The sequence below is a fragment of the Antrostomus carolinensis genome, unplaced genomic scaffold (assembly GCF_000700745.2).
Source record: "Antrostomus carolinensis isolate BGI_N321 unplaced genomic scaffold, ASM70074v2 scaffold41904, whole genome shotgun sequence".
Classification (NCBI taxonomy): Eukaryota; Metazoa; Chordata; class Aves; order Caprimulgiformes; family Caprimulgidae; genus Antrostomus; species Antrostomus carolinensis.
Genome location: NW_010312147.1, coordinates 21,792 through 47,277, shown reverse-complemented (window position 1 = coordinate 47,277; position 25,486 = coordinate 21,792). Strand labels below are relative to the sequence as shown.

The following is a 25,486-nucleotide window of genomic DNA, read 5'->3' as shown; positions in this document are numbered from 1 at the left end:
GGAGAGATGGGAGCTGGATTTTTATTTAAAGTTTAAAATGGATACATTTGGTAAATACTGGTCTAGGTAAATCTGTTAAATGAATTTTCTATAACTGCATACACAGACTTTTAAAGACAGGAAGGCCAAATATTTGGCATTTGGAAAAAGAAGATGATTGATTAAAAAGCAGGTGGTTATAAATATAAATCAAAATTAAATTTAGCAATGAATAAAATCTTATATTGGGAACTGTAAACTACTTGATAGGAAGAAGACGAATTTCAAACATGCTTAAATTCTGATTATGTTAACTTTTCTTAAAAATAATTAAAAATATATATTTAGTAATTAAGGTATCTCTAGAAATTTGGAGATATATTTGAGTTCCAACAAGACTGCTGCATGTCTCTGTTCATGCCTACTGTCTGGGAGGCAATGGTGCTGAGACACCCTGTAAAGATGAGGTATCAGTAGCAATAGGCACCGAGGAAAACAACCTCCAGATGTTTCTGAGGGAGGTATATCATAGAACACAGTTGAAATATTTGTAGTTGCCTCTTAACCTTGCTAGTTTCTCTGAGCTTTTCATGGCTTTCTTCACTTTGTTTTTCAGAGTATGTGTTTAAATGTCTTTACAATATAAAAACAATTCCTCATGTCTTATGAGCCTGTTCTTTTTTTTTATTCTGTTAATTAAATAAAGCCACGTTATAGTGTTGTCTTTATTGGAGTTGAAAAGCCACATTCTTTCTTCCCAACTAACAATATCAGATCCACTCCTCAAACCTCTGATTTTGTACCTATACATACTTAAGAAAATATTGTTTTTGGTTGTGCAGAAATATGCACAAGCTCATTCCACTGCTTCATTCTTTTTTCTTTCTATGTAACAGGTTGGTTGTTGGAGCCAGCTGTATCCTTTGAAAAAGCTGTGATGATTTATGATTATGAGCAGAATAGCTGTCTTTCCTATGAAAGCTCAGTTTTCATAATTTGTTTGCTTGTGCCCTATAGTTGAGTTGGTAATGGAATAGTAATAGTTTTTTATACAGTAGCATCATGGGAATTAAGGTCAGCTAAGGATAAATTCTCAGCATCTTAAACCCAGTGTTCTCTATGAGGAAAGTATTCGAAGGCTTTGGAGTTTTATTCTCTGCAACAAAAGCAAGCTAAAGATGTTGTCTGTGTGAGGAGAACTTGATATCTCTAAGTGAAAAGCTCGCTTGTATATTATATTATATTGCATTTATATGAAATTATTGTTTATATTTCCCTAACTGATGCTTCACCAGATGTTTCACTTGAGTGTGCTGGTTTTCTAACGGGCATTGGATTGGACACCACAGTCATGATGAGAAGTATCCCACTTCGTGGGTTTGATCAGGTGAGTGCAGAATATCTTACCTCTCCTTATATATCAAATATATTAAAAAGTGCATTTGATTATTTTTGTCTCCTGAAGAAAAAATGTCATTGGCTTCTTCAAACGTTTCATGCTTTCTGAAGAGAAACTAAATAAATATTAGTTCTTGTTTTCCTGTCATATCTCTTGATAATGTACTCAGAAAAGTAAATATTTTTTTTCCCTCCTGCTTAATTGAAAACAAGATTGAAAAGGTGGGGAAGCAGAGGAGGGGTTTATGCAACTGCTAAAAACGTTAGACGGTGTCTTTAAAATAATATTGAATTTCTAGGAGTTACAGATAATGATTTTAAAAATAAATTATTGGACTTAACATGAAGTAGTTCAATGTGGAGTTTATTATGATGAATATAAATAAATCACTAAGTTGAAAGTTTGTAATGACATAGAAATTGGAAATCTTGACCTTATCACTTTCAAAACAGTGGCAGTTATAACTAGGTAAAAGCTAAAAAAAATACATAGTGGAACTACCAACTCTTAAGCTGGAGAAAATTAAAAGCAAAAACTTTCAGATAAGGAAATTTAAAGAGAAAAAACTGTGTTTCAAAATTGGGAAAGATTTTGAGAAGTTTTATTTAAAAGTATAAGTGGTCGTGATTGTGCTGACAAAACAGAAAACAGTTTTGGCCATAAACCCATTCCTGTATAAAAAGAATAAAAGCCATCAGAAATAACAATGAGAAAAGGCAATTTTTAAAAAAAAGGCATTTTATATAGGATTTGTGTAAAAAGTATAACTGTCTTAAGAAGCAATATAAGGTAGTATAGCAGGTTTAGTTTAAAGACAAGTTACTGGACCCAGAGAAGGCATTACTTGGGTATGAGTTTGTGGCCTCTGATCTACAGGTCAGATAATCTCTTGGATGGCCTGATAGTCCTTTTGATCTCTAGATCTGTAGGGAGAGTTCATTAAAGGTGACTGGGAATCTTCTGTCCCTGCGAGATTTGACGGTAACACTACTTTGAAGCACAAGTTTCTCTTAAAACAATGAGAGAGTTCTATGTTTTTGCTCACATGTCCAGTGAACTTTTTTTTTTTAAAGTTTCCAACAAATTTTTTCTCATGCAAATAATTTTGGAAAATGTCAGCCCCTAGAGTGAGGACTGTGTCATGTTTATCACTTTAAAACAGTGTTTTCAGAATGGGAATGAATGCATATTAATTATTCTTAGTATAATGAATTAGAATTTTTTTTAATGCTTATTTGCAATAGTGCAAAACGTTTTACAGACTGAAGTTGGTGAAAGACTGATAGAGCTGTGGGCTTGTTTTTAAGAACTTCTTTGCATACACAGGGTGTAGGAAAATTATTTTCATGTATAACAACATAGTTTTTGAGGAGGAAGCATTGCTGTTAGAAGCAGCAGTGACAAGTACCACTGCAGGTAGTGACAGCTCCTGGTTGCACGCCAGCCACTCCCACTTTGAAGTGGCTTCCTTAAAAAGTGATATGTGTACCAGAGTTTGTAAAACATTGTATAAGAATATGTCTTGTGATTTGCACTCATCGTTGAAGAAATCTACACCTGTAACAGCGTGAGATCTGAGCAAGCAGGAAATAGTGTTAAGAGTGTGTGTGTGGCACTCCATAAAACACTTACAGTAGGGCTTTCTTTGAGAACTTGATCCTTTGTTGGCAGGAAGAGCATAATGGACATTTCAAAGTTAAGAAAGTATTAATAGACAGAAAGTAATTTGCTCAGTCTGTAGCGGCTTTGAGTCTGATGGAAACTGGTTAGTGAGCTATCACTTTTCTTCAGAAACGCCTTCATATTAGTTAATATGAACTTTGAAAATAAAGTATTGTAAGCCGAGAGCTTGCATGTAGTTGTTCTGTGTGAGTGGTTTTGTGATAATATCCTTTAAGTAATAAACATATTATTTGACAAGTGCAAGCAGAATTACTGCAGTCAAGAGCAATGACATCTTTGGATAAACTTGTCAATGTGACACTTTACTACTTGACTGTGGTGTGGCATTATTTCAAACAGGCTCTTAGGCCAAAAGCATTATTTCCTTTTTGCAGTAGAACTTTCCAGGAAACCTTAGTGATTCATAGTGATTGCAGAGAAATGCCGGTGTCACGGCAAAAGGAAACATTTTTCTTCCTTAGCTTTATGAAAGTATTTAATTATCATCAAGCTGCCAGAATAATAAATGTTAAATGGTAATGTTAAATTGAATATGCTCTAGATGCTATTTTTATATAAGCATCAAATGATATAAAAGCAATCATTTTATTCATATACTGTTTTACATTTTTGAAAATAATTTGTCTCCTCAGATATAGATGCCTCTTGGAATGGAGTTACAGGACAGAGTGGCTCAGTAAATTGACAATGCATAGTAACTAAGTGACAAAGAATGTTTGAAATGCACAGCGTATTTACTGGGTTTTCACAAAGACAGCTGAAGGAGGGATTTATATTAAGAAGGTCATATATCTAAGATTAAACAATTTTTTTTCCCCTACTCAACAGCAAATGGCATCTTTAGTAGCTGAGCACATGGAATCTTATGGCACAAAATTTTTAAAGAGATGTTTCCCAACCAAAGTTGAAAAATTGGAAGACAACAAATTGCAAGTCACCTGGAAAAATACTGACCTGGGCAGAGAAGAAACCGATTCCTTTGACACAGTGATGTGGGCAGTAGGTAAACTTGATTATCTTAACATTTATTTGCAATGCTTTCTATTCTGAAAATGAAGTCCTCTCACCATGTTGTATGGGGCCAAACAACCCCCTCCTTTTGTTTTTATATGAGTATTAAGTGACCTAAACATTGGTATTTTTAAAAATTATTTTCTTGTATACCCGAATTGTTCATGTACAGTTTAAAAACATATGAAAGTTACAGTGAATGGAAGAAATCTGTTAACTGCTTTTACATGAGCTACAATAAATGGAAGACCATTTAGTCTTCCTCACATTTACTAGAGGGTGAAAGCATTAATTCCTGCAACCTCTGTGGTTCAGGTAATGTTCTTAAGTCCATACTCTTGACTTATTCATGAAGTTATTCACTACAAGTTCCTATTTCAAGGGGCTGCCATATCTTCTGTGATTTTTTCTGAACTGTGCTGTTTAATTTTGTTACTGCAGCCATCATGAGATGAAAATGTTTCCAAAAAGTGGGTTTCTAAATGGCATACTTGATTTTTCTGAAGCTGTCTGGTAAAAGTACACTGAGATGGAGTCACACCTGTGAAATGTCAAGTCAATTTGTTTACTTTAGTCAAAGATGGAAAAAAGAGCTGTTAAATTGAAATAATAATTTGAAAAAATGATTTAGTGTTAATTTTAATGGAATAAGTTTGCATGATATACTGTTGCAACTCAGTGGTAATGTGACTCCATGCACTATTTTGATACAGAAGAACTACATGTATTATAATTTTTGTCATAGATCTGAGTTACAATCTATATTTAGAAACTGCAAAATGAACAGTTTGAGGATTTTTGTGTTGACTTTTTTTTAGTGTTCAAATTGGCACTCCACCCTTAAGGATTAAACACATTAACAGTTAAAGCTGGTTAATTGATGTGCAGTCCCTATGATTCATTGTTTTGCTCTATATCAACACACCCACACCAGGTGTCTCGGATAATAGGCTGGGAAACTTGGTAGTGTTGAGGATTTCCTGTCTGCAGATGTGCCAGTTACAATACTGATTGAAGAAAGTCAGCTTGTAGAGTTAGTTAAAAAGCAGCCTCTATTGTTAACTAATTGTAGCCTGAATTACAGTAGGTATTTATTTAGTTTTTGTAAGTGCATCACGGAATTTTAGTAGGATTTTATGAATAACGTTAATAGTATTTACTGACAGTGGGATATAGTTTGAGTTTGGTAAACTACAGTGTTATCTCTTAATCTAGGCCCTTTGAAAAAAAAATACATTGTGTTTCTATGAAGTTTTGTTTATCTTTTGGAATGTGTAATTTTCTGTTTGTATGGATAAGCCAGTAAAACCAGGCACAATGCTCTCTCTGCTTTTTTAGCAGCTTTTTTTTAACCAGTCAAAATATTTAAGGAAAAAAAAGATTCACTTTGATACCTTTTAATGTAATTTAAAGGTTTCAATCCAAAGCTTTTGTAGGTAGCTCTTATGGGCCTGTGTTACCTTGCTGAGTGATGAGACTGTTATATTCCAGATAAGTGAAACAGCTCTTTCTTGACCTTTATTTGATTCTGCCTGTCTAGTCCTGTAATGTCCTTCTGTCTTTTACTACTGCTCTGTCTTCTGCCTTTATAAGAATTCTGAAATTATAAGCTTTTGAGATTTTTTTTTTTTCTTTCAACACGAAACAAATAAACTTTATATTATATAGTATTTCCCCTGCCCTTAAAGACACAAGAAAATTTATGTGTTAGGTACCTGATACACCTGAGCTACAAAGCAATGGTAAGTGTGTGTGTGTACAGATTTAACATAGCATCTTCATCCAAAGAAAAGGGTAGAGATTGGTGCCTTTATAAACAGATGCATCCGCTGAGCTGCAGGGCAAAGTTGAAGGACATCAGGCTTTGTAGAGCAGGTTTCAGCCATTGGAAGACTGAAACCTGTGAATTGAATGCTTTAGCAGTTGCAAGACAGCTCATGTATAAAAGGAATTGGCAAGTAGTGTTTCCATTTGAATTTGCAATAGGTGGCAAAAGATCACTGCTGTAACTGGAATTTGTCCACGTTATTCACAAAGCCCTTAGAAAAGCTACTGAGCTACTACATATCTAATGGGGCCTTACTGTGTAGAGGAGCAACACTGCATTGGTGATTACACTAAGTAGGTGTTTACAAAATATCCTAAAAGTGGTCTGACAGAGAAAGTGAGGTCGTGTGGTAGTAAATTGTTAACAGAAAGAGCAATGACCAGCAGCAGATTTTAAGTTTAGCTTTGCAAAAAGAGTTTTCTCCCTGATGAGAGCAGTGGAACAACCATTCTCAAGTTCCTTTGCATTCATAAGCTTAGAGGAAAGCCACTGTGTCTTTGAGATAATATCATCTTTGCTATAAAAAGCAATTATGACTTTAGCTCAGTGTAAAGCTGAACAGGTAGCAGGTGTTGCCCATCATATGCTATCAAGTGTAGTGTCCTTTATGTCGGACTGGATGTTTGGCAGGTTTGTTTTGTAGTGCTGCAAAACAAGATCCTCACTGTTAAATATCAAGAAAGGGTAAGTACCTAACATTTTTTTAATAGTAGTTTTCTTCAAGTCTTACAACCAAATCAGTTTGGATTAACTAAGAAAACAGAAATTTTGTTTGGAGACTTTCCCATAAAGTAAAATATGGCTGTGATCTCCTGTAAACGTACCTATGCTGGCTCCTATAGAAAGGGAGTGTGCTTTAGATTCATCTTTGCAAACAAAATCTTTCCATCCAGTTCTTTAAGCTTTGAACTATTCAGTGAAAAAATAATGCACCTTGATTGATCTCAGAAAAGTGTTAGTGCTGATGTGATGTAGTTTGCTGAGGCTCTGGGTCTTTGTTCTGAATTTCCCATGTCTCTTTCTCATTAATTGGTAATCTTGGTAAGATGTGGTTTCTGCAGTCCTAATGAAAATTGTCATTCCCATGACATCAGCAAATGCTTTTAGGCTTTTTCCCCAATATCTAGTTTTAATGACATTCAGTCAGACTTTATTCAATGGGGTTATTTTTAATCTGCTAGTAATTTGTTTGCATTGAAAGAGCCTTCTTTTGTTTAACTCACACATAAACTTTGAGTATAACTTTTATTTTGTGCTACTAATTTTACCACCTTGTAACTACAAAAATCACTTATTTATATTGAGGAAATGTTAGATGCTAGGTTATGCCTCTAATCTGTGTCTCAGAGATGCTTTTTTGTTGTTGTTTGGGTAGGACCAAAGCAACATGTCTCCAGATGCATGTAACTTCAGATGTAGAGTGGATGGTGATGCCCAGGTGTTTATTGATTGCACCATGCCTGCCACAAGCCTTCTGCTGAGATGACTCCTCTGTGTAATAAGTATTACTACTTAATGCTGCAAGGAATAGTACAGCTTAGCAGACCTGGCAAAGAACCAAAGCACTGACTAAGGGTCAGATTTTTTTCAAATTGTGGCAGGCATGCTGAAAGTTTATCAGTAATGAATGAAATATTCTAAAACATCCTTGTAAAATTGGTGCACACTGCTATCAATGTGGTAAGGGTTCTGAACTTTGTTTTACCTTTATAGTTAATCTTACTGTAGTCAAAATTTTCTTGTAATTTGAACATTAGTTACACTGAGTTGGTCTTTATTAGTCATTACCAGCTGGCTGTGTTTTAGTGAACACCTTGTGGGTTTTGAGGAGAAATTTGAAGGAGGAAACGGTAGTGGTCTTGAAACTAATTTGGGGAGTGTGTCAGGCACCCAGAACAAGATGAGAGAGACTACCAAGATGGGGAAAGCAAATAAGATTTTTATTAAGGTCAAACTGAGGTCGAATTGGGTAAAGTTACTAAGTGATGTGTCAAAATGCCAATTTATAGGGAAGAAGTGGAGAAGACTGTTGGGCTTAAGTATTATGCCAGAAGAACCATCCTATCACCCTGCAGTATCTTCACAGTGGCCATCTGCAGTACCATGCCTGATAATAAAATGCTCAGTTGTCTCTCATTTGGATTTTTTAAATGCTAGGGGGCAAACAGACATTTTAGCTTCTGTGATTAAGAAACTGCAAAAGATCCATTATAAAATTCTGCTGTCAGCTGCACCTTTATCACCCTGGGAAATCTTACTGTATGCAAGAGTATGCTATCACTCATTTACTGCTGCTCCTTACTTGACTCTGCCTATTCCTATGGTTTCTTGTCAGTTTAGCTGCTTCAGTCTCCACTGTTGAAGGTCCTGCACCTGAAGGTCAGAGCAGCCTGATACTGCCTTCACCTTATTCTGTGTGCACGTGTGATTACCAGAGCCCCTCAGCAGATGATGGGACAGAAATGCCACATCACAGTATAACCAGCCTGGCACGTGTCCAAGATGGGTGCTTTAACCAGTCTCTTGTCACTCTCTGTAGCTAAGCTGGCTGGCAGCCCCCTTAGGAAGCCATGTTGTGAAATTCTACAAAAACAGATCAAAAAGCTGTTTTTTTTCTTTTAAAGTGAAAAGCAGATGGAGGCAGGCCCTGAGAAGCAGGGATCTGTGTGGGTTTCACAGCTGTGTGGTTATTGTATGGGTCTATGAAAGATGAGATTATGATGTGGTATCAAAAGTGCATGAGTCAGGTAACCTTTTTAAGGGTCAGATTTGAATTTGCACCTTTCTTCTAGATGTCTGGCATAATATTTTGCTGTTTTGAATAACAAGTCAATCTAGTCTTGTGTCTTATAGATCATAGATTCCTTGTTCTGTGTCAGTTTCAGGGCAATGGACATCTTCAAACTAAAAGCGCACATGCTGGCTTTTGCTGGGGGGAGCCACCCCTGTGTTGTGTGCTGGGTAGGATTTGGTGTAGTTTTGTATTGCCCTCTGAATCTTGGAAATAACCTGTAAACTTGTGCTTTCTTGAAGCTGTAAGGGTAAAAAACTTAGGAGTTACCAGTATAAAACCAAACATCCTGATTCAATACTACTGTGAAATGGTGAGAACTGATTCTATAATACAAGAAGTGAATGTTGGGAAATATCAGAATTTCCTGAATTTGACATTAAAAATTACCAAGACACATTGTCTAATCAGGAACCTGAGCTACTGAATTTGAGGTGAAGCAAGATCAGTAAGTGTAATTTGGATTTGTGGAGGTGAGCCAACATGGGGCTAAAGGCCAATAAAGCTTCAGTTCAGTTTTTTAAAGTTTTGGTTTGCTTTCAGAAATAATATTTAGGCAGTAAAGTTTGAGAGAAATTTCACTATGAGTAGCAACACATTTTTTGTAACTCTTAGCTATTAATACCAAACTGTACACGTTAAAATAGATTGGAATCAAAAGGTTAAGTGTTACCCTGCAGATTTGATAAACTCAGCTGTTGTTGTCACAAGTCTTTAAATGACTCTATTGACAGTTTTTCTTTTTTTCCTCTTTCAGTGCCTGCCATTGCGTGCTAAGCTTTCTCTTGGCTCTGCCTGGCAGGAAAAAGGGGAAACTAGAAAACCCCATTAGTTGTCCATTTGCAGAATATCCAGGCTTTACTCTCAATACACAAAGAAATACAACGGTAGGAAGTTGTTTCACATCCGAGCCAAGATAAGGTCCTGGAGGTTTATTATTTTTGTTGCCTGATAGCATCAGGACTGGGGAGCAGGGGGCAGAGAAGGAACAGCAGATCAACATCCCATGGGGACAACAGAAGGGAAGACAGACAGATAGCCAAGTGCCGACAGCTTCAGTCAGTACTCCCAGAGGAAGTGTTGGTTTCACCAGATGAAATTAATACACAGAAGTCTTTACAGAGGCATTCAGATGTGACATTGTTTGGGGGGCCTGGCTATATGGCAGATGTATAAAGCAGTGAATCATATGTTTACATATAATTAGGTCTGTATTGACAAGCCAGGTTTTCCTTTTGTTTAATAATTTCCTACATTAACATCAAAGAGCTTGTTTTTATAACGAAAACACATTTCCCTTTTTGTTTTGCTTTGCTATAGCTGTGTATTAACATCAAACAAAATCATAACTCACACAAAGGAGACCTATATATGTAGATATATCCATATTCATTAATAATCTAAAAACGCATGCAATGTTATAAAATTTCCTTCACTTGGATATATTCAGGTAACCTTTTCTATGTGATCCTGTATGTTCCTGCAAACTTTGGGAGTACCTGATAATTTCACTATGCTTATCAACTTTCAAATATATTTGAAAAATTGTATGGGATTTAAGATTTTAATTTGTAGGTCAGGAATTGCTTTGTTAGATATTCTATAGAAAGCTCAGTGTCATGCTGCCAAGACTTCAGTGGTCTAAGTGGTAACTCTATGCAGAAAACATTACAATTTTTTTTTTTTTTTTTTAAGATTAGATAGTTTAAAGTTGTTGAAAACTGTAACAAAATCTAGGCTTGGTAGAATTTGTCTCATTTGTTTTTAAATACATTTTAAATAGTATTTCTAAACTATTGCAATATTGTTTCTAAACTCTACAGAAATGTCTCAAATACAGAGTTTGAGCTAAATAACTCAGCAGAACTAAATGACCTAGCTTTAAGGACTTGAGAGCAAAGTTGGTAAACTTTTTCTTCCAAGCTGGGGGAACTAAAAAAGCTTTAAACTAAATGTATCGGATGACAAGAAGAGTGGAATTCAAGAATGTTTAATTTTGAACAGCACTATTAATAATTTTTATTCACAAGTGAGCACAACACTTTGTTAGTATTGAATGCCATTTCGTTAATGTTTAATGGAATTTTTTAGTGTAGAAGTTTCTTAGTCATTATGTGTATATTTATGCTACATTAGGAAACTGAATTTAGAATGTGCAATAAATATTATATCATCCTGGTTTTTTGCACTTTATGCAGTGGATGTTGTCCTGCACATTTTTAAAGGATAACTTTCTCTGAAATAGTCTGAGCAAAGGCAATAGTAATAGAACTCCTTTTTCGAAGAAATTAATATCTGTACTTTCCACTCTTACAACTTCTTCAGTATGAGATAATTTTGTCATGTTTCTACTTGGATTATCAAATACCACAAACTTCTTGGAAACCTACAGTGGAGGATGCCAGCTTTTTAGACCAACATGGCTAAAGTTTTCCAGTAGTTTTTACTTTAATTTCTCTTTTTTCTTTAAGGCCGAGCCCCTAACACTGAAACTCTGAATTTGGAGACAATTGGAGTGAAAACTAATTCTGAAACTGGAAAGATCATTGTTGATGCCAGTGAAGCTACTTCAGTTCCTCACATTTATGCAATTGGAGACATAACAGAGGTACTGAGTCTACATAAACTATTTTACAATAACAGGAAGCCAACCTTGTTCCTGACTAATAACTAGTCCCCAGATGTCGTCATGCTCTAGCATATATCTTAGTGTTTTGCTCTTTTTCATTTTGCAGAGCTGTAGTGTTTATGCCAGCCACCTGGGTCAGTAATTTCCTTCACATGGATCTTGTGAAGTATGTCAGCATTAGAGATTATTACTGATGTTTATCAGGGAGTGCATCATTGGTCAGAGGCTAATAATAATGTCTTTATCACTTCAATTATCTTTCTAATAATGTTTTTATCACTTCAGACATATGACTTCATACTGCTTGTGAACTCTGAGGGAAAGCAGTTCTTGCCTTCTGAAGTTGAATACACTTGCTGGGAATGACCGTGACAAGTTCTGTAATTACATTTTTAGTATTTTGGGGTTTACTTAAAATTAGTCACAAGGCAGCATTTCTGCTCCCTAACACAAAATGCTTCTGGCAAAAGTATCTTTCTCTAAAATAAGAAAAAGTAATTACTGCAAATGCTAAATGCATTTGAGTTCTGTTCATGATTTGTGAATTATTATGCTGAGTAAACATGAGGGTTTTTTTTATTTTTTAAGGAGGCAACATTGTAACTTAAGCAAAACAATTTACTTATTATAGATGCAAAAGCAGAATTCTGTGGCCTTAATCTAGTACTATTGATAATCTGCAGTTATCTATGACAAGAATGTCTTGTTTTGATCAAAGTGCACTCAAATAAGTCCCTCAGTTTTCAGTTTACAGAAGAACTCAGAGTATCTACAGTAAGTAGACTTGGATGTCTTCAAATGTGTTGTATTAATAAATAATGTTTGTCTGGATTCTGAACTGTGCAGTTACAAGAGAGTGTTTTCATGAGCTGCCTGCTGTTCCTGAAGAACTTGGGCAGTATGGAGAATATAGAGGCTGGGCATTGCAAGATACAACTGTTATTGAACTTAATGGAATTGAGCACATGCCTTCCTATCAAGATTGGTTGCAAATTTCCCTGCAAATTTCTGACTGGACTCTGGAACTGTCAGAAACACTTAAATCCCATAAATCTGCTGGCCATTCCTAACATCTTCCCTCTCTATGAAGACATGTGTTTCTTCCTGTCTCTCTCCATCTTCATGTGAATGACTCACCATTTCCTTTTAAATTGTGTTAAAACTCTTTCCTGCTCAGCTATTTCTCCTTTTTTTTCCTAACTCTCCACAGCTTTTCTGTCCTGTCCAGTAACTCAGAGTTTTAGGATTAGGTACAGTACCTCCAGTAACTCAGAGTTTTGGGATTATGTACAGTACCTCCAGTAATTTAGAGTTTTGGGATTATGCACAGTACCTCCAGTAATTTAGAGTTTTGGGATTATGTACAGTACCTCCAGTAACTCAGATCTTTGGGATTATGTACAGTACCTCCAGTAATTTAGAGCTTTGGGATTATGTACAGTACCTCCAGTAACTCAGAGCTTTGGGATTATGTACAGTACCTCCAGTAATTTAGAGCTTTGGGATTATGTACAGTACCTCCAGTAACTTAGAGCTTTGGGATTATGTACAGTACCTCCAGTAACTCAGAGCTTTGGGATTATGTACAGTACCTCCAGTAATTTAGAACTTTGGGATTATGTACAGTACCTCCAGTAATTTAGAGCTTTGGGATTATGTACAGTACCTCCAGTAACTTAGAGCTTTGGGATTATGTACAGTACCTCCAGTAATTTAGAGCTTTGGGATTATGTACAGTACCTCCAGTAACTCAGATCTTTGGGATTATGTACAGTACCTCCAGTAATTTAGAACTTTGGGATTATGTACAGTACCTCCAGTAATTTAGAGCTTTGGGATTAGGTACAGTACCTCTCCTTCTCAATTCACATACAGGTTCCCTCTGTACTCGTCACTTCTTGCTCTGGGATATTTCCTGAAGTCCTCTTTCTGCTCACAATGACCTCCTACACCTGCTTGTCCCTTGGTTGGGCCTCCTGCTTTCCAAAGTTTTAATTTTGTCTGAGAAGCAGTTGTTAGAGGCAGTGCTGGCAGGGCCTTAGATTCTGTTGCTCATTTTGCTGCCAATCTATAGTGTTATTTCGGGCAAGTCATTTCCTTTTTGGTGCTTTTTATCTTCTGCCCTTTGAGCATTTAGTTCAGTAAGAAATATAAAGGTGGAGGCAGGATGCTCTCCTCTTTCCTACTCTGGATCTAAAAATCAGATCTTCATTTATTTGTCATTTTCATTTTGTTGTTAAAAATTGGATTTCCTTTTCCTGCTTTTGTCTTTGTTAGTGCATATTTTGAACTTGAATTGTTCAATAGGCACTTCTAAATGTAAGTGTTAAAAACAACAGCACAGTTTTATATTGTATCCAGTGTACATTGGGGAAAAAATGAAGAGTTAAATCAGTGCTGTGTAGAAATAGTCTCTTAAGCTTTTATCTGCATATGGGCTCAATATAGGGAATTGAAAAAAACACAGTATAGAACCATAAAATCATAGGATCCTTTTCATTGGAAAAAACTTTCAAGATCATCAAGTCCAACTGTAAGTTGGTACCGTATAGTACTCATGCATTTATAGAGCTTAAAGGTAGAAGAAATTATTGCTATTATCTTATCTGAGTCCAGTACAATATGGACCATCTAATTCCACTTGCTAAGCAATAAATATTTTATTTGAATACTTAAATTATTTTTTTATTTTTATTTAAAGCATAAATAAATTTGATAATAAATTTCATTGGCACGGGAACCAGCAGTGAAAGAAAGTTCTGTGTTGGTATATCTCAAAGAATACACACAGAAGAATCAAGGGCATCCTGCTAAGAACCACAAAGCTGTAGGGCTTGTGTGTGATACTTTCTGGGTGAAACTTACTAAAAGAACACAGGAAGGGGAATCTTGTTTCCTGTGAATGAGCATCAGTAATTCCTAATACTGCTTATACAAATAAGATTTTTTTTTTTATCCTCCAACGTTCCTGCTTAGGATTTCTCTTTGCTCTGTTCTCTCTCTTTGTCAGATTCCCTGTGCTACCATGAAGTGCTCATACCTTTGCAAGTAGTTCTGAAACCCTCCTCCTTCCTCCTTTACCACACCACGCTGAATAGACACTAAACAGCTAGACACAAATAGCAAGAACTACTTTTTTTGGTTTAGTTTAGTGCCCTGACTAGAAGGGGAGTGAGAGAGGGGAAAGGCGAGTTTCCTGGTGTGCTCAGGATGACTGTTTTCATTTGGGAGTCATACCCAGCTGGCACAAATGGGAAACTATGTGTGCATGGGTGTCTCGTTGCACCCTTGTACGGCAAACGGAATCCTAATATTATCCAAGCTGTTCATTTGGAGAAAAGGGGGAAAAAAAAACCCTTCCAGAGAGCAGTCAGTTGCCTACCCTCAAAAAAAGTTTTTCAAGCTTTGGCAAGATATTATTTTCAACTGGCAGGTGAAACTGCGTTTAGGCATTTTCATGTTCTGTAATCGGGATGAGGAAGATAAAGCTGGAATTCTAGTTTTAATTTTTTTTCAGTGCTAATATAAACTCTCTGTGTTAAAATCCTTCCTCCAGTAGTGTTCCTGTTGAAAGGCATGGCACATGCTATAAAAAAGTTCTCTCAGAAGGAGGTTTATCATATGGTTGTGCAGCTATACATGTCATATTTCAAAGGGTCTTATAACAAAGATGTAGAGAAGATGGAATGTACAGTAGGTTGCTTTGAATAGAAATAAGACCAAAAAGAGTTTTGTTAGAACAAATACACATTACTTCAAAGCTTTTTAAACTCTCTTAGGAGCCATCTCGTTTAAATGTATAATACATTGGAGGATTCTTAGGAACAATTCATATCCATAATAGTCAGCAGAGTAGTTCTACACATGACTGCAAAGTGAATGTTCATGCAAATATTTATCAGGGAAGGTCTTTAAGTCATTGTTTATGAGAAATTGGGCTTTATCTGCATGGATGTTTTAGTAATTAGTTGGGTTTTATGGAATGCATGGCAGTGCTTTCACAATTTTATCTCTTGTTCCAATCTTCTATTCATTTCTGGAATGCCAAAACAACATCTGTATTTCCTGCTACAGCAATGATTGGCAGCCATGTTTCAGGCAAATGTGTATAAGAAAAAACAAATGGCAAATTTCATCTGGTAAATGACATTTACAGACTTGAAAGTCAAAAAGCTGGATCTGAAAAACCGTAATTTGATGGATCTTAGCGGGGAAAAAGGGATAGACTTGCAGTTTTGTGATTTGTCATGAACTGTAGGGGAAAAGAGGTCAGTCTTCATTAACAATTACAATTATAGTTTCTGTTATCAGATCAGACAATGTTGTTTCAGTTTGATTTTTTGCAATGGAATTTTTAATTTAAGTGGTTATTAGTACAGATAAAAGCATAAATGCATAGTAATATGCAGATAATTGATATGGTATGTGTACTGAAGTAAATGGTAGCTAATACCATGTACAGAATCTGTCTAGCAACATACAGAAAAAATAAGCTGGGAAGGAGGAATGGATTCCAGTAAATGCTGAAAAACTTTACGATAATGAAAAAGAAGCTTGAAAAACTTGAATATGTGTGTGTGGGGAATCTTTATTTTATTTTCTGCCAAAGACTGTTTTTGAGGGCCTATTGGATGACTATATCCAAGTGGAGTTTTGCAGGAATGTGACAAGTGTTGTATCTAGATAGGATCTGTATGAATCAAAAGTTCACAGGTTTTATAAAGTGTTCCATGTTGTCCCACAAAGGTGTTTTTCAGTTACAGCTTTCTTATGTCTCCACATCATCCTTCTAGATTTGTGACCTCTTTCCTCATCTCAGACAGGCATCTTGATGACATCTCTTGGATGAACTCTTAAAACAACTTTTTTTACTAGATTTATTAAGTTTGTTAGATCTTATTAATTTACATGGACTGTTCTTCCTTGGACTTCAAAGAATTCCTTTGAAAATGCCTTACATCAATTTGCAAAAACTTCCAGCTTCCTTAAAACTAGTACTGGAGTTCTGATGCTCCAGTGGTATTGTGCCAGCCCTTAAAATCAGAGTTCTGGCACACTGCGTGGTCTTGTTGAGATATAGCCAGGACTCATGGCTTGAACTGGAGTATGCCCTGGTCATATCCTGCTATCATTCAATTTCTCACTTGCAGGAAGTTAACATTTGCCAATTACAATCTTTTCATGGCCTTCTGTAATACCACAGCCTGAGACTAGGACCAACTCAACCTGTAGGTTACAGTGCCAGCAAAATGGTGTTCCACTTCTCCGATCCAGGACCAACAGAGGAATTCAGTAATAGTGCCTACAAATAGATAAGTTTTGTACCTGTGTTCTGTAAAAATGTGTCAGACAACTTTTTTTTAAAAGGTCTGATGTTATAAAAATACTGTTGCTTTATACTAGGCTTTTTCTGCTTTAAAAAGACGATCTGAAAAATTTCTTGATGGCTTGTTATGGAAAGAAAGGAGAAAGTGAATATCCTCTGCTTTTCAAGAGGTGACATGATAAGGATTTGACACATTCATGGCATTTGTTTCCCCCTGTCAGGACAGATATTAAACTCGGAGACTTAAAAGCATGTTTGGATAGCAAGTATTACTGCCTTCTCTATTTGGAGTCCTGGCTACTAGGCTGGAATTCCAAAGATTTGGCCTTCCTCTGACCATTGTCCCAGGAGAAATCCTTGGATGCTACTTCTCTTTTAGTTAAAGCTTTGTGCTCTCTTCTTAGGGCCGTCCTGAATTAACACCCACAGCAATAGCTGCAGGAAAACTGCTGGCTCAGCGTCTTTTTGGCCAGTCTTCAGAACTGATGGATTATGACAATGTGAGTTATTTCTTTTTTCAATAATAAAAACCAAATCTTATGCATTTTTCCCTTAAGTATTTTTAAAGGAATTTCATTCTGTCATCTGGAATCCAGCTTTGACAGTAGCCAAAGTAGATGAGTGTGACAGGGCTACGCTTCTCAGTCATGCAAAAGTCTCCCCTGTATCTGCTGTGCAGCTGCTTTATATCGTTCAACAGTGACACTTTCTGTTTTCTCACAAGCAGGTACCTACTACAGTTTTCACTCCCTTGGAATATGGTTGTGTTGGACTGTCAGAAGAAGCAGCTGTGCAGTGTTATGGATCAGATAATATTGAGGTATGAAAACGTTTTTAATTTTATACTTGGTGTCAGAGTTGCACTATGAAAAGACAGAAGTTTCACTGTTGTATCAGGCAAAATTTTTGGTTCCCAAAATGCTATCCTTGCAGTTAGGGAGTTGATGTCACTAAGTCACCCTTGAAAAGAAATGTGTTACTTTTATTCACTCATCAAAAAGCCTGTCAGCATATGACTCAGTAAGCTATGGAAATACAAAGCACAATACTTCATATCCCCTCAGTTATTAGTTTTGTCTTTTATGTTTCCGAAATGTAGTTTATACTTCAAAAATCTGGTCCAGAACTGTTATCTGGATGGCTAGTGCCATCTAGAATGATATAAATTACTGTAAAACAATTGTTCTCATCTGATTAAGACAGACAGTGGGTGATTAAGACAGTTGATATGTGTGTGTCATAGGATGCTGATGTTATGTATGTGTTGGAGTGCAAGTGGATGGGTTTAGCTTGGAGCCCCAGGCAAAATTATTAATGAAAAAAATAAGCATTTACTACTCAGAATGCAAAAATTACAGTTTGGGTTGTCTTGAGGTATACAATATTATAGATATGGAAAGTTTCTTGGATTTCATTATTTTCAGTAAACACAGTATTAAACTTTTGGAAGAAGCTTAAAGGAACAAAACTAACAATTTGGGGCACTGGTTTGAGTAACATGATTATTTGTGATGTTTCTTCAGTTTTGTTTTTAATCTAATGATTCTCTAAGAAAGGTTTGTGTTAAACTCTTACTGTGCTTTCCATATTTTTCTTTAAAATAATGAACAAGTTATAATAAGTCACTTTTTCTACAGCACTATAAATAAATCATTTTTACTACAGCGTTATAAATATGTAGCAATATTAGTCATTATAATACAAATAGCAGTTTTTGACATAATAGTGCATTCTAACACAAAATGTTATTGTTTTCCCTACCAGGTGTACCATGCATACTATAAACCTTTAGAGTTTACAGTGACTGAAAGAGATGCAAGTCAATGCTATATGAAAGTGAGTGTTGTGAGCTTTTAACTTGCTTTTAGCTTAAAACAAGAGAGATGGTACAGCCGGCTTTAAGGACTGCTTGGCAAAAAAACCTCTCAGGATGGATGAGGTATTGTCTTGGTGACAGCCTGTTTCTCTAGTGCAACTTCAAATGTTTAATATTCATTACATATCCCTTTGCATCTTGAAATTGCTTTACAGATATTAGCATTTTTCAGAGCTGACATTCTGCTGATTGATATAATCTTTGAACTGCTTGAGGTCCTAAGAAATATTCAAAGTTCTATAGAGATTAATCTCTGCTTCCCTCAGCAAAGTTCTTAACTAGTTATATGTAATATTTGAGTTGGCTTCTCTTGGGGAGAAGTATGCTACCTTCAGAAAAATTAAGCAGAAGGCTTACAGAACTAGAGTAACTATTCAGTCTTACTCATGAAAACAAACATCTCCCGATTTAGACCAAAGTGTTGGACTTGAAATGTCCAAGAGCAATCCAATTGCTTCAATCTTGAAAAGGTTTTTGATGCACTTGCCCACAGTAGAGAATCTTAGATAAGGTGAAGTGTAGTGTTGGTAGAATATACGATAGTTTTCTTTTTCTTTCTTTTCTCCTCAATCAGGGAACAGTATTTTTTGAATAAATGTAATAACTTCTGTAGGTCCATCACAAATTATTATGTTGGTATTGTTGTCTTAGGTAAGGAATATCCATTGTCAGTAGTTGCAACCAGTTTTTCTAAATATATTTTATCACATCTGATTCATGTAAGTTCCTTAGTAGCTGGACTTAACTGTCTCAAGTACAAGTGCAGCTAAGGTGATGCTACTTCATTTTAGCTATTCTCTTTAAATTATGTATAAGAAAGTAAATATTTGAGGGTGAAGGAGTAATAGCATAATAGTTGTTGGATTATATTGAATATGGTCCTTACTAAACTCACAAAACACATCAACAAACGTTAAACTTGAGAGCTTCAAACTCTAATGCAAGAAGTGTTTTTCTTTAGAACTCCTCAATATTTAAAGTACCACATCAGGTCCTGCTGTTCCTGGGATTCTTAATGAAAGAATCCAAGCCTTTACTGAATAGCAGAACCTATTCTATTAGTGATGATTTAATGCTTGATGGGAGGACACAGGGAGAGATTGACTTTCTTTTCATAATTCTAAAGGTGATGTCCTTAAAGGAACTAAAAAGTTTTCATTAAGTTTTCTAATAAAAGTTAAGTGTGCAGTGACTCTGACCCTCTCAGATACTTATTAACTCACCTTCATCTTTGGCTGCTTCCAAGGCTTGACTCCTCTTTAGGTTATGTGGTTGATATGGTAAATTTATCTCACCAAATATGCTGCTGTAACTGAATCACAAAGGCACAAAATATCCTGTAACTGGTAGTTGTAATCTTTGGAAATACAGCTGATTAGCTGCTGAGAATAACTGCACAGGCTTGAAGAACTGCTGAGATGGCCATTCAATGTCAATATAACACTAGTCTGGTTACTAGACTACAAAAGGTATTTTGACGATTTCATACAAATGACGAACAAAGTATTCAGTTTACCAAAAATTATCGTTGTCAGTGGCTCCCTGAAGTCTGAAAGAAATACACTAATAAAGCTTTGATTCAGGGAAGTGCTTAAGGACAAGCACTTCAATAGGTCTTATACCTATTGAAGTCAGTAAGATTTTAAAGCAGCTGCGTTAAGTTCTTGGCACACTGGCAATAAACAGCTGAACTAGGATTTTGGGACACTTCAGTTTCATTTAATTCAACTTCATGCCTTATCTTTGGATGTTTTAAGAAAAGATCTCTGTGTAATGTATTGTTTTCAGATGGTGTGCTTACAAGACAGTGAGCAACGAATACTTGGCCTTCATTTCATTGGACCAAATGCAGGCGAAGTTATTCAAGGATTTGCTCTTGGAATCAAGTAAGTACAAAAGAATGTCTCTAGCTTCTAAAGCCTGCTTTTTAAGTTATTGTAAGATTATAAAAGATAGCTGCCTAGTTTTGGCAACACTATAAAGAATACATGCTTTTTGTTACTTTTATGTAGTATTGCACATATTTTCACTAAAAATACTGCAGTTCTTCATTAAGATGTACTGGATTTAGTTACTGTAATACTGGATATAGTTAAGGAGCAACTGAGGAAAATATATTGTTGGCTTGATATAGTTAAAGCAAAGAATAAATTGTGTATTAACTTACTAATGTTAGTTTTTTCAGGGTAGCTTCTTTTGCATTCTGTGCACAGGACAGGAAATCACCATATAGTTTTGCAAGTCACTTCTTTAAAAGGATATTTGTGCTTTTCGTAAAAACCTTTCTTTATATCTGCCAAGCAGTTCATTGAGCAGCAGCCATTGCTGCTCAAAAGCTCAAAAAGGACTTGCATAAATTTTTTATATTTCTGGGGTATAAGCTAACCACAATATGATAAGGTAAGAAAGAAACCTCTGTACGGTGATGCGAGAGGGGAGTTACTTTTGTCTGGAGCTATCTGATAACTGCAATAACAAACTTACCCAGGTAAGTAAACCTTTGTGATATTATCTTGTTTAAGATTTTCCTCAAATATTAATATAGAAGTCCTCCCTTTGAAAGAGTAAGGAGTGATGCTGAGCTCTCTCTGGTTAAATGGAGAATTCCTGATATGCCTCTTGTATGCTACAATTCTCTTCTTTGTTTTTTCATTTCCCTTCTTATTGCTGATTCACATCTTCAGAAATGTTGATTCATGTATTTACATTACTAAATTATAGTTTTTAACTCCTCTTTGAAGAAACAAGTATAGGACACAAGAAATCACCCCCACTTGTGTTAGTTAATTTTCCTCAATATCATCACCATTTTCTTGCAGTTTTAGTCTTACAGTTGTGAGTGACTAGCATAAATGAAAAGCAGAAAGGATTAAGAAGGCAGGACCGCAAGTATCATGTGAGAATTATCTTGGAAATCACTGATTGCAGTGTACCCTCAGTACACATTTTCAACATGTGTTTGTAGTCCATTAATTGCCAGTGGTATAGATTCTAGAACTACATTTTTTAGGATGTCATTGTTTTGAAGTTTTATCCAAAATAACCAGTGAAAAGGAAGCACATGAAACTGGAGTGCTTTTCTGCCTTGCCTGAGGGAAATTAAAACTTCAGCCACAGTAAGAGGTTTTCAGCAGGTCAGATTCTTGTATTGGTTTCTATTGTATTTCACAAATCCAGAGCTTTCAGTGTGGAATACCCACTATATAAGCTGCTGTTCTCCTTTGTCAAATAATAGGTCTTAATTCAGTCTCTCCAAAGGATGATTTTCCATCTTCTCTTCCCACTTAGCACTCCAATAACATCTGTGCTCAGCAATGATTTTTTGCTTGTCACTGCATTTTTGGATGCAGATGGGGACAGCAGAAGACATCTATGGCTCTCTTCCCTGTATTTTATAGAGGGAGAGCACATTATTCCATAGAGAACTTGAAACAATTCTTAAATTTAGGGCCATTTCAGCTATTCTTACAGCATGACCTGCCAGGAATAGCAGCTCAAAGAAAAGTCGTCAAGTCCAAGAATGTTATTGGACAAGTAAAAGAATTAAGCAAGTGGGATTTTAGCTCAAGGGGAGTTTTGGTGGTTTTTGTTGTTTGTTTGGTTTTTTTTTTTTTTTTCTTTTTTCACATGAGAGACTTTTTCCTCCGGCTTTTAACATTGATAATTTCAGTGTAAGCACTGGATTGTCTCTGAGATCATGGAAGAATATTCTGGTATTACTTCCTTCAGCATATTCTTGCCAGCACTCCTCATTAAGGTTTTCCTCCTCTATGTGTGTGTGTGTGTGTTTTTCCATCTGGAGTCAGAGTTAGTGAAACACACGTGTATGTACAAGAAAAGCTGAAGGCTTTTTTTTTCTTTTTTTTTTTGTAGATGTGGTGCTACATATGCTCAGCTAAAGAAGACAATTGGTATTCACCCTACCTGTGCTGAAGAAATTACCAAGTTGCACATTACAAAGCGTTCTGGCTTGGATGCAACAGTCACAGGCTGCTGAGGTTAAATACCATCCCTGGAAAGAAGGAAAAAAAAGCACAAAATATATTTGTAAAGAAAAGGGGCACTTACAGTTGGAACAGCTTTAACGGTTTGAGTTCCAGGAATCTTTCTCATTCCCCCTGTAGGCAGCTTTTTCTCACAGCCAGACTAAGAATTTATCCTCACACCATCACAGTTCTAAAACCAATGCAGTCCTGCTGTAAGAAATCTCTCTTCTGAAGTGCCTATAATTCTTCTCTTGCTGGGAGCTAGGGAATAATCACAATTCTCTGTATGTTAATATAACAGAAGCCAGTGACATCTGAGGCCATCTACAAATTAAGCAGTTGTCATTTGAGTTGCTCTGTTGGCATGACTGACTGCCAACAGAAGTGTCTCATGTAATGTTCATACAGATGCTAGGAGTTGGACAGGGTCTGCCTTAGAATTTTCGTGATGATACTTTCTCCTGAGTACTTGGATAGCTCATTACTTACTCATGATCTTAGTCTTGAACGCTGAGACTTTGTACTCATTAGTAGAAACAAGTTCCCAGAGTGTGTAACAATGGGTAAGCAGTCTTTGGGTTTTTTCTTTAATATATAATAGGTACAGGAATTTAATAGAAAATCACTTATTGCTGAAGCTGTGCTGCTACTGGATGAATCCCAATTAATTAATCAGTGGCAGCCTAGTCATAACATCATGGTGATGGCTGAGAACGAATGAGCTCAGAGGTGCTGAAGAGAGTTGAATTTTATGGTGACTTCTCTGCCTACTCTTGAAATTTCTAACTCAGTTCAAATGAAATTGACACATCTCACAAATTATTGCTTGAACACAGTGTCAGCAGTGTTGAGAAGCAGAATCAAAACCACTAATAATCCAACTCATGAAGCATTTTTCTGTTTTTTATAGAATGCAGAAATCTGGCTGACAGTGATATACTTTCTTTGTTTTTAAGATTTTCTCACTGATGATCTGGACACTACATCTCAATGGATTTAGATCTGACTTTAATAAAACATATTACTGAAGGGAACTATATTAAACAGTGATCTAGAAAAGAAATGGTCCTGCTCAGAACAAAGATGAAAAATAATTATCTGCAGACTTTTTTTTTGGTGTATTCGCCAGAGTAAGAAAGCATTAACCTGTTGCAAATTTCTGCTTATTTTCTTGCTATCCAGAAGGGGGAGATGCTGGCTAATTTGTGGCAATAAGGAAACAGAAATCCGATAGTGAAGCTTATTTTGCAGAACCCCGTTAAAGAGGTAGCCTGACAAAGGCAAACACAGAAACACTGAATTTCAATCCAAGTTGCAGCTGCCAGCATTTTGATATGCATAGTCACTTTGTTTCTTGCACCCTTTACTGCAGAATAGTGCATGCAGAAAAAGAAGAGATCAACTTGATGTGAAAAAAAGATATCCTTTTTGCAGTTAATTTTTATCAGTGTTTTTGTGTGTGGAATTTGATATTTTCATAGCTGTCCTGTGTGTTGCACGGTTGGGAAGAATAGCCTGATGATCATGTATATCTTTTTGCTATTTTTTCTTTGACTGCTATTTCACTGCTGCAGCAGGCAACACGGACAAATTGGTGGTTTATTTCAAGTGTGAACTCTTTTCTACCATGAGAATTGTACCTGTCAGATAAACTATTAGAAAAAAAGTGACCAGACCTTCCTTCTAAAATGTAATAGGATTTATCACATTCTCATTGACACTAGAATACTCCACTTTCAAAGGTTTGTTCTGACTTAAACAACAAAAGAAATCTTAAATGCTTTCTTTACAAAGTTTCCTGATATTTCTGGTGCGTAAGAGGAAGGAGTGATACAGTTTGACTGCAAGTGGCGTTCCCTGTGACATCTGCTGATGCTATTTTTCATCTATGAAATCATCCATAAGCTTGTAGTTGAAAATAAATACTTTGAGTGGAAATGTAGTTGAAACACTGCCTGAATTTTGCAACTGCCTTTCGAAGAAATCAGGAAAACTTTATATCTGTATATATATGTGTGCATACCTGCACATTCAGATGTTCCTGTTTCCTTTAATAATGGCCTTATGAGTATGATCCAGTCAAAAACCTTACTAGATTTTCCCAGCTGTTTAAAAATAAATAAAGAAATAAAAGTTCACAGTAAATTAGAGAGTTTTAAAAAATGCTTTACTTCATATTTCAAAGCATTGAGATACTGAGCATCTCAGTCTACAGAGATTTTACTGTGAGAAATATCCCACCTCTGACTAAACTGTAATGTGTATGCATGCAATTTTTTTTTTCCTAGTGACTACCTGTTACAGTTCCTTTTGTACCCATAAATGAAAGCATTGGTGTTTAGCCATGTGAAAGTTGCTTCTCTTCTCAATCCTACCAGTGCATCCAGCAGACTGAGTTGTCTGCCCCTACAGACAAGTGGAAAGAGAAGTTAATTTCACTTACCATAAATTTCAAAATAATGATTTGGGACAACAAAAAAAGAGATCTCAAGGAAATCCTTAGTGCATATGGGTATGAAACTAAGGCATGTCATCATTCTCAGAAGTAATAGAGCTCTCTTGGTTTTAGAATTGATGAGCAGACTGCATTAAAATTGATCCTGTATCTTGAACAGCAGCCTAGTTCTGTTCCTCATTTAGTGGAAAATTCTATTGTCCCTCTGAAGTAAAACTAAACACATTCACACCTACATAACCCTGATGTCAGAATCAACAGCAAGACAGAATAATGACAACTATTGTGATTGTGCTTTTTTTTCCTGAAGGATTTGCCAGGGATGGTCTTTAAGAATTGTTTTTAAAAGCCTGACTAAGGTAATTTGAAGTGACTGATGTACACTGCAAATTATATGATTATATGTTAAAAAAAAAAAAGTGAAATTAGTCAGGCTTCTCAGGATGCCAGCTGATGAGGGCTTGTTTGTCAAACCACACCATGGTGCAAACAAGTCTGAGTATTGCTGGGTCCCTTATATGTA

At 36.0% G+C, this 25,486-nt stretch overlaps 1 protein-coding gene across 1 annotated transcript in view; it reads left to right on the top strand.

The window, feature by feature from the left end:
* Window positions 1-22,519, top strand: part of TXNRD2 (thioredoxin reductase 2) — a 29,460-nt gene extending 6,941 nt beyond the window's left edge. The window contains exons 8-16 of the mRNA XM_010166946.2: window positions 876-895; window positions 1,275-1,366; window positions 3,890-4,064; window positions 11,163-11,299; window positions 17,051-17,146; window positions 17,374-17,466; window positions 18,411-18,482; window positions 20,311-20,408; window positions 22,396-22,519. Coding sequence (XP_010165248.2) covers window positions 876-895; window positions 1,275-1,366; window positions 3,890-4,064; window positions 11,163-11,299; window positions 17,051-17,146; window positions 17,374-17,466; window positions 18,411-18,482; window positions 20,311-20,408; window positions 22,396-22,519 — 907 coding nt within the window. The remainder of the gene's footprint in view (window positions 1-875; window positions 896-1,274; window positions 1,367-3,889; window positions 4,065-11,162; window positions 11,300-17,050; window positions 17,147-17,373; window positions 17,467-18,410; window positions 18,483-20,310; window positions 20,409-22,395) is intronic.
* The last annotated feature ends 2,967 nt before the right edge of the window (window positions 22,520-25,486 follow it).